This window comes from Buteo buteo, chromosome 8 (assembly GCF_964188355.1).
Source record: "Buteo buteo chromosome 8, bButBut1.hap1.1, whole genome shotgun sequence".
Taxonomy (NCBI): domain Eukaryota; kingdom Metazoa; phylum Chordata; class Aves; order Accipitriformes; family Accipitridae; genus Buteo; species Buteo buteo.
The window spans coordinates 47,114,323-47,126,921 of NC_134178.1; the positions used below are offsets into that span (position 1 = coordinate 47,114,323).

At 45.2% G+C, this 12,599-nt stretch overlaps 1 protein-coding gene across 8 annotated transcripts in view; it reads left to right on the top strand.

The window, feature by feature from the left end:
* The first annotated feature begins 5,535 nt into the window (after nt 1-5,535).
* Nucleotides 5,536-12,599, top strand: part of LOC142033966 (rap1 GTPase-activating protein 1-like) — a 45,811-nt gene continuing 38,747 nt past the window's right edge. For 7 of the 8 annotated variants that reach the window (XM_075034638.1, XM_075034639.1, XM_075034637.1 and 4 more), the window contains exons 1-3: nt 5,536-5,931; nt 11,766-11,859; nt 12,317-12,352. In XM_075034638.1, coding sequence (XP_074890739.1) covers nt 5,846-5,931; nt 11,766-11,859; nt 12,317-12,352 — 216 coding nt within the window. In that variant the 5' untranslated portion in view covers nt 5,536-5,845. Of the gene's footprint in view, nt 5,932-6,065; nt 6,335-11,765; nt 11,860-12,316; nt 12,353-12,599 lie in introns of those variants that run through there. The other variant, XM_075034641.1, reaches the window with a different exon arrangement.

Below are 12,599 nucleotides of genomic sequence, written 5' to 3' on the forward strand. Positions count from 1 at the left end.
AAGAATTTCAACTTGGTTATGATCTGATACACTGCAGAACTTGAAGCTCTTACATTTTGTGCTGAAACCATGAACTTGGAGCTTTTGAACATTTCATGTCACAGGTGTTCCAACATGCAGTGGGTAAAATCATAGAATAAATCAGCATGGAAAAGTCTCATTTAGGTCAACTACCCTGCACAAAATGGACAACTTCAAAGCTAGAACAGGTTGCTCAGGGCTTTGTCCATACAAGTCCTGAAGATCTTCAAGAATGGAGATTACTCAGTCTCTCTTGGCACTTCTTCCCTGTACTGAACCACCCTCATACGAGGAACCAATTTTTCCTTACATATAGCTGAAATTTTCTTTGGTGCAACCTGAATGTTACCTCTTGTCCTTCTGCTGTGCACATACGTGAGAACCTAGAAGTCACTTCTGTGGAGGAGCTGCTTCCTCTTTCCTGAATTGTAGCCATTCCAGTTATCTCTGAAATTAGCAAACAATTCCATAATTTCCATCCATATGAATTTTCCTTGTTGACAAATATCCAGAGTTATGCTGCCAAAATCTCCCCCAATTCATACAGTACTGACAGTCAGATAAATGAATAAATATTTCTCATATCATTAAGTTCTACTAGCAGGCAACTTTGTTCAAAGCTCGAAAATAAACAGAGTTGTTACCTAGGGACTCTGCCAGGAGACTGATGATGCAGTCTCACAGGCCGGGTTAAAATACGGTTTCTTGCAAAAAAAGTAGTCCTGCCATATCCCATTTCCATCCCTGGCCACTTATTCCAGTCCCCTTCATTGCACCAGCACTAGTGCCCAGGATGTCGCCCGGCTGAGCCGGCTGATCCGAGTGGGACTGTCCCGGTGTCAGTGGGGTACACAGGCATCTCAAGCTGTTTATGCAACTGTACTGATGGACTCCCAGCTCTGTTTCCTTTTCCTGGCCCTGGGTGACAGTGAGGGTTAGTCTCTCTAGTTTATCTGTATGTGGAATAGCAGTACTAATGGGAACCAATATAAAAAATGTATTGTGGGATCTTCAAATAAAGGTGGCAAGGAAATGTGAAGTGTTAGTACTTATAGGGAAACAATTTCTTCTAGATTCCTTATAGACAAACGTGAAGACCCAGTCAGTTTATAATCTCGGGGTGATTTGAAGGCTTGTAGAAATGGAAGGATATTATAATTTTATTAATCAGGTTATGGATAATACACATTTAAAATTGGAAGATACCAGAATAGTCACACAATAAGTCCAGAATGAGTCTAACATTCAGCATAAAATGCATAAATTTATACTCCTATATCTGCAGGTAGATATACAGGTATTGATATCTGCCGTTTACTGAAAAGACAAACATGACTGCTTTTCTAATATTTACAATGCTGGTTTTCTTAGTTTTATTGAGTTTTACCATATTTTGTTCTTAGCCTACTTTTCTGGAAACAAAATATATTTTAGACAGTCTGTGTGGGTGTGTCTGTACACCATTATCCCTTAGTAGCCTTTAGAATAGTTTTCTACCAAAATTAGGTCTCAAAGACAATTTGTTCATTTGATAGTTTTCTCAAAATTATATTTTGACAATTTGATAATTATCTCAAAGAGAATTTGTTCTCTTATCTCAGAGAAAAAGTTCCTATAAACTTAATTAAAATGGTCAATCAGGAAAAAAAATTTCCCATAAATGTTCCCAAAGAGGGAAACGTTGCAAAAGATTCAAAGATTCATCTCATCAAAGATTCAGCACAAGAGAAGGGTCTTGCAAGTGCTCCAGTAGATTCAGTCAGAGTTCTTAGACCCAGAACAACTACACAAAACAAATCCATGGGAAGTTTGTTGTTGTTCCATCTATAGGATTTGTTGGGTCCCATGCTCATGTGAAAACAAAAAGCTGCTGACTCTGTGTCTTTATTTAAAATAAAGCACTTCCAGCCTGCATAATTGTGGAGAAAAGCTTGACAAATCTTGATCCATGAGGTTTTGAAAACAAGAACATAAGTAAAAACAAATGTAGATACAAACAGTCATGGTGCCCTCTCGAAAAGAGTTGCCAGTTTTCAGGAGCCTTACTCACAACTGAGGTCGCAATATCAACAATTTTTATAAGGCACTTTATTTTTAAGGTAATTCCAGGCAACTCTGTATTACTTTTGGTAAGATTCCTGCAGATATTTTTTCAAAATATGGGGAAAGTTAAATAGGGCAGAAAAGCCCTATTTATGACCTACTGTTTGAGCACCCTAGTATGCTTTTCTTTGTCTCTGTGGTGCCTCTGCCGTGGCTATGGTCACGGGAAGAACTAACAGAAGAAATCACCGTGATGTTTGAGATGACCTAGTAGGAGATCCCCCTGGCAGACTGATGGGACCAGAATGAGTCAGACTAAGTTACTCTAGTGCTAAATGGAGTGGTTAATTTGCCCTGGGAATTAAACCTAATTTTGCTCTGAGACCGATCTAAAGCACTCACCCAGTTGTAGGTAGTAGCCCTCTACAAAGGCAAAATGCTTTAAGCCTGAGGCCTAAGCCTTCACCTAGGTCTGCTGGAACTCATTTTACCATTGCCTAAGACTGGTACCACATAGGAAATTCTTTAATTATCTACAAAAATTGTGACTGGACAATCACTCTGATCCACAGGTCAGTCTCACGACTCATGATTACCAAAAGCATTTGCAGAAAGTACCATGTCATCCTGTCCCCTCAGATTATCCTCTTTCAGTGCCTTTGCTATGGGACTAGGTCAGCACTAAGTAAGCATTTTTCGGATTTTTGCCATCCGCTACTTTCCCTTCCTACTCTGATCTATACACAGGAATCTGCATGACCCAGTTCGCTGTCAACAAATAACTGTCATTATACTTGAGAGGACTAAAAAAATGTGCTTGTCTGTGGAAAAAAAAAACCAACAAGCCCTCTCATTTTTAAAGGTCATCCCTGCAGTCTGGGATTAGGAACGTGGGGAGCGGGATGTGGGTGTACAGAGCTGCCCCTGCTCCACCACCTATGGAGCAGCCGGTCTGGCCCCTTCCCCCAGGACCAATTTTCCCTGCTTCAGAGCCCAGCCGCTCGGCAGGCCGGCTGTTCCATTGGGCGTCATCTCCAGTTTTGAGTAGGACAGCGCGAACCTGCTCCCTCTCCAGTCATCTGCAGGTGGGGGCAGCGGAAGAGAAAGGGAGGGAGGGAGAGGGAGGACACTGCAACCTCCGTGAATAATTGATAGTGCAAGGAAAGGAGAGCAGCTGGGTTCCCCGTCTCCATCCGCTCACCAGCTGGGGATGAGAGATCCTTGCTCAGGTAGGGGATGAACAGCTTAGCTGCTTTTATTCTCATCTTGCCTGCAACGCCAATTAAATGTATTTTGCATTTAGAAGGAATGGGAGCAAAGAAAGCTGGGGGAGGGTTGATCCAGATCTTCTCTGCTGCTTGCGTGGCGTTGTGTAACAGATGGACCTTGGGGCAGTTTCAGCCTCAGCAGGGAAAGTGGCTGTATGCTTTTTAAAAGACATTGTGCTAGACTGCATTGTGTAGAGAAGCAGTTGGGGGGGGGGGGGGGACGGACAGATATCTGTGTAGGAAATGAGACAAACCGAAGAGATGGAGGGGCATGAAAGAGGGTCTGACCAGACTCAAAGGAATCCCACCCTGATTCTGTCAACCTTTGACATAAAATGATGAATCCAAGTGGGCAGTGGGAGGTGCTGCCTGTGCACACTCAGTGCTATATTTAGAAGCTGAATGCATAGATCTGGGGAAACAGCTGATGTGAAAACATGTATGTTTCTCTCTGTAGGTGCATCTCTGAGTTTGCAACGACTGAGTGTAATATTGTAGTAAAACATAAAACAATACAGTTTCTGCCCTGAAAAGTTTACCAGTGAAGGATATGCTGCTGTGTTTATGTGATACTGCGCAGCTTCTGATGTTCTTACGATGACTCAATTAATAAAATTGCAGAGATCAGTTTCTGTGTTACAGCTAATACAGACTTTTCCTTTGTGAGCAAGATAAAATGCTGATGCATTTTTAAGAATGAAAAAAATTCTGTTAACAAAAACTGGGAAAATACATAGTAAAAGGTATAGACACCAGTTACTGTAATACGTATGTTAGAAGGATACCTGAAAGAACAGAAATCTGTGTGCCAGTTCCTAAAACACTCAATAACTATAAAATGCATATGATCTATGCAAATATAGACAGGTGTATGAATTACAATGTGAGATTATAAGTACACAGGATTAATCATATAAGAAGGCAAGCATCAATAAGAACTGAATCTATTTAGCACAACTAAAGGCTTATATTAGGTGATACTGTTGCATCAGCTGTGTAAATAGTAACAATTGTTAGCTTGATTATAAGTTGAAGAACAGTAAGAGGAAGGGGGGCCTGTGATTTGCTTACATGTGGAAGTGATTTATTCATATGATTATTGCTAAAGGAGGCTAATTAGAGTATTTAATAATTGCTGGTTTGCTAGTAGGTCTTGAGGACTTTGTATGCAACTGGAGTTGCACAGGAGGTTAGGTAAAGCTGTGAGACAGTTAAATGAAAACTGAGCCCAGTGTGGTTTTGTATGTGAACAAAGTTGGCTCTTACCTCTAGTGGCAAGCTGCTGAAGAATGGCAGAAGGACCTGGGCCTCTCTGTATACTTTGCTTTCACTGTGGCCAGGCTTGCTATTGCTGCTGTTAATGACCCTGGGATCGGGGAGGGCAGTAGTTACTGCTGGCAGCCTTCTCTAGCAGTGGAAAATAATGTCTCTTCTTCCTTCCTGGATGCAGCATGAGTGGTAAGCTTGGCTCTTTGCCTTGGCCCAGACACATCTCTGCTCAGAGATTCAGGTGAATGAGTAAGAACAGCTTGTGCAGACAGCAGCTGCTGTATTCAGTGCCCAGGACCTGTCTGGGAGGCATTTTTGTTGGAGTGAGGAGGTGGGCTGTATGAGTTAGCCCTTACTCCAGCATCAGATCTGCTGGGGCTGGGGGGCAAAGAGGTAGACAAGAGGAAATGGAAACACTCGGCCTCCATGCAAGTTCCTAAAAACAGCAAGTGGATCATTTCTTTATCTGTTCAAAGCTGTTACCTAGCTTGATCAATTCCTTATAGTCTCTTTTCCCACCCACAAACCCTTGAAGGCCCCACAATAATTTCTATCCAGGTCTTTCACAAGTAGAATTTATAGGAAGCATTACGATGAATTTGCTGCACTCTTATCCTAAAACTTTGATGCAGCTGCTCGCTTTCTCTCTTTTTCTTTTTGCCCATCTATATCAGCTATCTCATATTTTCTGTCTGGTCTCTCTGCATTCTGCTTTTACTCTTCCTTTGCATCTTTTCCTAGCTCTCTGGCTCTTCTCCCAAATTCTGTCTCTTGTTCTGTGTTTCCTACCGTCTCCTTCATGAGTTAGAGCAGACCCAGTGTGAGGCTGACACTTGGCACACGGTTGTAGCTGCTGCCTTTATAGGTCTTGATGTAAAGAGGAAACATTACATCATGCTGTGGAATGAAATTGGGAATCACAGGAAGAAAATGTGTCCAGAAGAGCTCTGTGTTCTTATTTAAATGCAAGTACGTGCATACTCTTGCAATGGAAGGTCATGGTCTCATCCTCAGCTTTTATCAGGAATGATAATCTACTGATGAGTGGACGCAAATACGTGCAATTAAGGGGTTTCTGACCCCTCAAGATTTGAGCTTCCCTGGAGAACAGCTTACATGTTAGATCAGTGAGCTATGTCACAAGGGGGGATGTAAAGCCAAAATCTCCGTAGTGCTCGATGTAGGTCAGCTCCAAGTACCAAAGGCCGGTGGGTCGGTACCTTCTTAGCCTTTCGCTGAAGGGAATGCGAAGTTGTGGAGGGTTGCCTCGATGCTCCCTTTTCCCACTGGACACTGAGAGCCTGGGGAGACATCTTGCCCTACAGCAGAGGTGAGTAAGGGACACCCCCCCGCCCCGCTGTCCTTGCCCAACGCTGCCTCCTCACCACCCCCGGCAACCCGGCGTCCACCTTCCTCGGCGCGGCTGTCCCAGTCAGGGAAGAGCCGATCTCCACAGCAGAGGAGGGACAGAAGTCACGGCCCCATCCCCCGCTCCCTCATCTCCCGCCTTTCCCGCCCCGCTCCCGCTCCCGGCTGTGAGGTGCCCTTTGCCGCCGTCTCCCCGCGGAAGGCCGGCTCGGGAGGAAGAGGAGGGGTGGGGGGAGCCCGAGCCCTTCTCCATGGGGCGGCGGGAGGAGAGGAGGCTCCCGAGGAGGGCAGCCGGCAGCTGACTCGGCCGAGCGGGCCGGCATGTTCTCCCGGCAGCGCGGCTTCCCTGCCGCGGCCGGCGGAGGGTACGTACTGGTACCGGGACGGGTACCGGGACGGGTACCGGGCGGCGCCGCTTAACCTCGGGCGCCTGGCCCGCACCGCCTTTCCCCCGGCAGCCCCGGGGACGGGGCAGGGCGGCGGCTGCCGGCGTTTGGGGCGACGCGCCGGGGCGGGCGGCCGTGTGGCGGGAGCGGGAGGCAGAAGCCCTCGCGGGTTGTGCCCGCAAGGGCGGGCAGCCGAGGAGGGCGGGAAGGCGACGGTCTCCCGGCCCGGCGGGTCCGGGTCTGGCTGTGGGGCCGGCCCGTCCCCGCCTGGGCCCCGCTCCGGGCGGGAGGAGAGGCCGGCGGGGCCTCCTCTCGCTGAGGGGACGGAGGGGGCGCGAGGGAGGCGGGCCTGCTCCTCTCCCGCCTGCCCCGGCAGGGAGCGGGCGAGTTCCCCGGTTCGGACTTCTCCGGGGCTGGGAGCGCGGGTGCGTGGCGAGGTTAGTTTCCCTCGGGAGCCCGCCGTTCTCCTGCCCCGCGGGGCAGCAGCTGGTGGGGGAGCGAGAGGCAGCGGGGTTCTGCCGGCCTTTTCCGCGCCCGGCCCGGCTTTTCCGTCGGTGTGTGGGGAGACGGAGGCCGCCGTGAGCGGAGAGCGGGGATGCCCACCCGTCGTCCTCCCGGGAGGGGCAGGAGCTCCCCAGCAGCCAGAAAGGGGAAGGGGGGGGGGTGCAGCTGGAAGGGGGGTTCCTGACTGGAAGTCGGGGCCTGTGGGCAGAAGAGTTTGTGACCAGCTGAGAGCGAACGGCGGGGTAAAGTTACTTCCTCTTCCCAGCTCTGTCCTGGTAATGCCTCCTCTTGAATCTGCGTGTGAGCAAAATTCAAAGCCGTACAGGTGTTAGCAGAGCAAGGCTCTCCGTGTCACGTTTTCAGCTGTCTTCACTGAGTGCCTAAAAATCGTATTTGGTAGAGCAAATATGTCTCTCTCGGGGAGAAATGAGGGAGTGAAAGAGCGGAAGCTGTTGCTCAAGGGAAGTGGTTGCCCGGAATTTTCCTTAGGAGCATTGCAGGCTTGGTCTTGTTTCAAATTACCTGCAGTTCTTCTGAACTGCCTGTCCCTTCTCGTGAGGGATTTAAAAAAACACTTGCAGTGTCTCACTGCAAGAATGAGGTAGCTGATTCACCCTTTCCAATAGTTAAGATGATTATTCCTCACTCACAAGTTTATCAGATAGTTTTTCTCCTGTCTCCTTTTCAAAGGCCAGTGATGACTTCGACACCTCATTTTTGGATTTCAAAGCTGTATATTCTACGTCAGGAATTTGTTTGGGAGCGGGGGCTTCCTTAGCTTCTTGCTGTGAGCACAAGATAAACAGGCTCCTAAAACCGCACAAATGCATAGCCTGATGCCGCTCAGTGCGTTCTCATTCTTCCAAAACTTTTGAGCCCGCTCCTTCCCAGCCGGGGAAGGGGCATAGTTATATTTTTGGAGCAGTTTATCCATGGCAATCCTGCCAACTATGCCAATTTTCTGTTGCGTTGAAGGGTAAAGAAGTTTGGCAGAAAATAAACCCCCTTGCATTCCAGCTTATCCTCAGATGTCAGAGGGGCTGGGGGCAGCTAGGTTTAATTTCTGAGCGATGTCCAATTCAATGCTATAAGTCCAGTCACATTCAATATGTTGAACTATCACGATGACAAATGTACTTGCGGTGTACTGCACTCTCAGCTTAGCCACGTTCAATGCGTTAGAATTACCAGACTTAGGGAGTTTGGTTGCGTTAACGAACTATCATGACTAGATTAATGAACAGCACGATTTATTAAAACAACAGTACAGGTTCTTTTGGATTGCCAGTGATTAATACACTTTCTGCAAAGCATGTGCAAATAATAATACAGTCGACTACAAGCACACTAAATTATGGAAAAACTATACAGAGATTTCTAAGTTTCCTGGGGAAGCACTCAGTATAACTGAGGGTTCAAATCTTACCCAGTCCCCCAATAGGGATTCTTCCCTATGGGCGGGAAGAGAGATTCAGCCTGTTGACTGATCCCAGAAGTCAGCGATGTCCTCCCGACTTGTCTATGACGGTGTCTTCCCTAGCATTCCTCCTCTCTTAAGCACTTTCATATTTTCTTATTTTTAGGTGGAGCTTGAGTGACTTTTGTCATACATACCTTTACTTTGATTGGTATAAAGTTCTCTCACTTTTAAAGGTATATGCTAGAGAAATTCTGAGCACATGCTCAGTGAGGGGTGGTTGCACCTTGAAGGCAGGTAGCTTTTGGGATGGAGGTGTATTTTGGTATTATAATGAGCAAAGTTCACCCAGAGAACACAATTTAGCATGTCAGTACTCCAGAACTGGGCACTTCTGATATAAATCAGAAGTAAGGCCATAGCGTTGACAGAACCCCATTGTTTCACCTCCTTGCTTCAGTGGTCTCAATGCAGGGACCTTCCTCTTGTTCCAGTAGTTCCAGTTCCCTGTCCCTGAGGTGATATCACAGAGCCTGGCCGCGGTGTCTCCAGTCCACTCCACCTTCTGTGTTGTTTCTCTTAGAGTCAAGACACCAAGCTCCCCTGGTGTGGCTAATATCTGAGGTTGCATGTTATGTTGCTTAGGGAATTATTATGGAACAGATTTCTTGCATATCCACTGCATTCCACCCTGGAAGTTTACCTTCCCTTAAGAGGGGGTGTGGGTGTCATATCGATAAGTCACCTCCAGCAATCATTCCACATTTGTCGAGGCCAATTTGTGTTTTTTTTCTTGGAACAAATATTTGCATTGACTTGGTTATTGAACTGGCTTAGCTATAGCAGATGGGAATGATTTTGAGAGAGCCATATAGAGAGATCCCAGGACTCAAATAGCAGAGGATGCTGCAAGACATGAGTACGGGGCGTGAGCAGTGTTGTGTGTGTGGAGATAGTGGCTTATAGCGCTGCAAAGGTGCTTGTTGCACCATTTCAGAATTGAAAGTGGAGTCTATAGCAGTGGATCAGCAGTGCCTACTTTTGGTTTGGCTACCTGCTTGAAATTATTGCGCTGGTTACTCTCACTAGTAAAATCCTAGTTTAGTCTTCATCATTTTCCAGGCCCTCTGCTTCCCCTTGTTGCCATTTCCTAAAAATAAAGCTTTAGCACGTATACATTTGCACATATGTGCTCCTCTCCCAGTCTGCAGAATTGCTTTGCTTTTTCAGAAGGATGGTATTCTGCTTTTCTGTGGTCAAAGAGTTTGAAGTTCCAATTTGAAAAGAAGTGCGTTGTCTTTCTATAAATAAAGCTTAGTGCTTTTCATTCCGGAAGTTCAAAATTCACAAATGGACTTTCAAGCAATAGTTAAAATGGCCCCAATTTTTGTGATCTTTTGTAAAAGACAACATAAAATCTAAGTAACTCTCCTGGAATTTTAAAGTCCCTCAGCACATCCCTAGTCTAGGATAATTACAGAATTCAGAACATCTCTAAATGCATGATAAACCCAATGATTTTGGCATCTGCTGGAGTAATTTTGACAATAGAACTGTACTAGGATTGAACAGTAAGGAGCAGTTGCTGCATGAAGTGCTCCGGTCAGTCCAAAGTGCAGAGATGAATTTATGGTGAGAGAAGAGGGGCAGGGCTGGCCATGCTGACCTTATGTGGGACCTGCCAGATTTCCATGATGCAGGTGTGTATTTTACTCTCTACTGAATGATTCAGGATTCAAACCAGGGACATATCAAAGGAAAACACTGTAGCATGCAACAAGGCCCCAGGGCATCCAGTTGCACAAAAGTTCTACTATTACACTTCTCTGGAGATGGCTAGTTTCTGAAAGTGAGAATTTATCAAATTAAGCTCTTATGTTTTTAGGCCTCACAGAACAGAATCTTCAGGTTGCTAAAAGAAACAATGAAAATCTTTCATTTACTGCTTTGGACATAAATTTTGTTAGTCCCAAACATGCTTCAAGTAAATGAGTTAAGATGATAAATAAAGCATGTGTTGGTATAATATTAATATTCATTTAAAATACATTTGCCACCTAACTATTCCAATATTTATTTGAGGATGTCAAGACTAACTCCTACATCTTCCCTCCCATATACATTATGGCTTTAATCTCTAGATGCATTACACAGATCTCTCTCACTTGAATTTTAGGAGAAAATTGTGGGATGGAAGCATTGCGTTATTTTGTGTAGATCAGCCTATGTACAAGTTACATGATGCCATTAGGCTACTAAAATAAATTGTGAATTGTCAAAGAATGGGTGGGCATAGAGTTTCTTGGAGCTTGCAATAGAGTGTAGGTTCATAATTACAGAAATACAAAAACTTCTGTATGACAGGGAATGTAGCCACTGGTTTCAAAGCAAGAGTCTGCATGACTTACAGATACCAATCTCTTAGCATGGAAGCAGTAGGAGTCGTACATCTAACAGCTAGAGGATAGCAATTCATGATTGCATTATATGATCACATAACAACCATATTTATGATGGCATTACAAAGTGGATGAGTCTTGTCTCTTGTATTAGAAACTTGGGCTTTGTTCCCAGTCCCACCTATGTGACCTTCACCATGACTTAAACCCCAGTTGTGACTGCTAGTAAAAACTCCGAATGGCATGAAAATTTTATTAACTAACAGTAGGAGAGCTGGAGCTAGCAGTGAGACTGTCCATAGTGCAATGGGCAATGCAATACATGTCTTTTAAAGTGCATTGTTTGTGTTACATTTTGTTTTCTCTTCTATGAAATCAAATAAGTGCTGCTGCTATTTGTGTATACTGCTGCTGCAGCAGGGGCCAAAATAATAGTATTTTTTCCATAGAAGATGTGCAGACAAAAGCCCATCTAGTGTGCACACTGCCTTTACCGGTGGTGGTAACATGGACCCATGCCTGCGTCTCTCCTGCAGGGTGTATCGGTTCTGTTCTAGCACCATCTCTGTTACGTTCCTGTCTTGGAGACTAATACCCAGGCTGTGGTAACTGGGGCTGTCCTTTAGGTGCTGAATTCAGTGATATTTCAGAACTTCCAGCTCTTTTAATATGGTTCGGTTTTGAGATCTGATCCCAAAGCTTCCTGTGAGACCTCTCTTTATTCTGCTGCAAATCTATGATAGAGGAGGAACTTGGCAAAAACAGTCATTCAGCACTTCACGACAGTTGTGAGGAAAATAGTGTGTGTGAACAGAGACAGAGCAGTCAGGGCCAGAAGATTTTTGCTGTTATATCCAGGATGTTTGCAGGTGCCAAGTGGTAAGTGAAGACAGCTCAGGGAATCTCACAGGGAATGACAGCTTCCTCATAGGCAAGAAATGGTCTGGGGAGAGGAATAGTAAACAGAAGGTAGCAGAAAGCAAAGGAGGCACTGCAGGCAAGCACTGGCATCTTGAGTTCTTTTAGAAGTTGTTCTTTTTTTTTTCTTTTTCTTTTTTTTTTTTCCCCCTTTTGCCTCTGTCTCTTGCAGAAGGTCTGAGGAGGAGTTGCGCTGCATCAGTGATGTTGTAGACTCTCCCACCCAAGGTGTTCCATGTGCTCTCGGTTCTGCTGTCCCCAGCAAGGTAAAGGCAGTTCATGTTCCTCTGGCTCAGGGTTGGCATGTGCCTTGAACCACTGGGCAGAAGAAATGACTGAAAGCAAGCTCATGTGCATGCATGTGTTATAGCTATAGTTGCCCACTTCTGTGAGAATCCTAAACGTGTTTATTTAATAATTTCTTATGCTATACTGTATCCAGTCATAGTCCAACCCATTGAAGGAGAGAAATTCCTCATACCTGTCCAATCAGGTTCCAGGTCAAGCTTTTGCAACACAAGCTGAAGACAATTTGGGCAGTTGTATTGTCCATGCTGTCCGTTAAGGGAGAACGATTCCATCCTGTCTTCAGAGAGCAAGTAGTTTCTGTGCCAAAACATGGAAGGAGCTGTTGGCTTCTTCAATATCTGGGTTACCACAGAAGACAACGTTAACTTCTGCAAATGTTAAATTCTTTTCCCTGTTGTCTTTTCCTTTTCACAGACTGTGGACTTGTTTGAGATGATTGAAAAAATGCAGGTAAGGAGGAGTTATTCTGTCAAACTTTGGGATCTTTTGAAGTTATTCTGTCCAACTTTGGGACCTCTTGATTTTTAATAGCCAAACAAATAATCAGCTGCTATTTGTCTTGTCACTTCACTCCCAATACCCTTTAATTTGGGTTTGCAGAATGTTCAGCTCTTCTAGACCCAAGCTCCTATACCTACTCTTAAATCAGGTTTCAAAAGCATTTTCCTGTGTTCATTTTCCAACCAGCATGATGGAA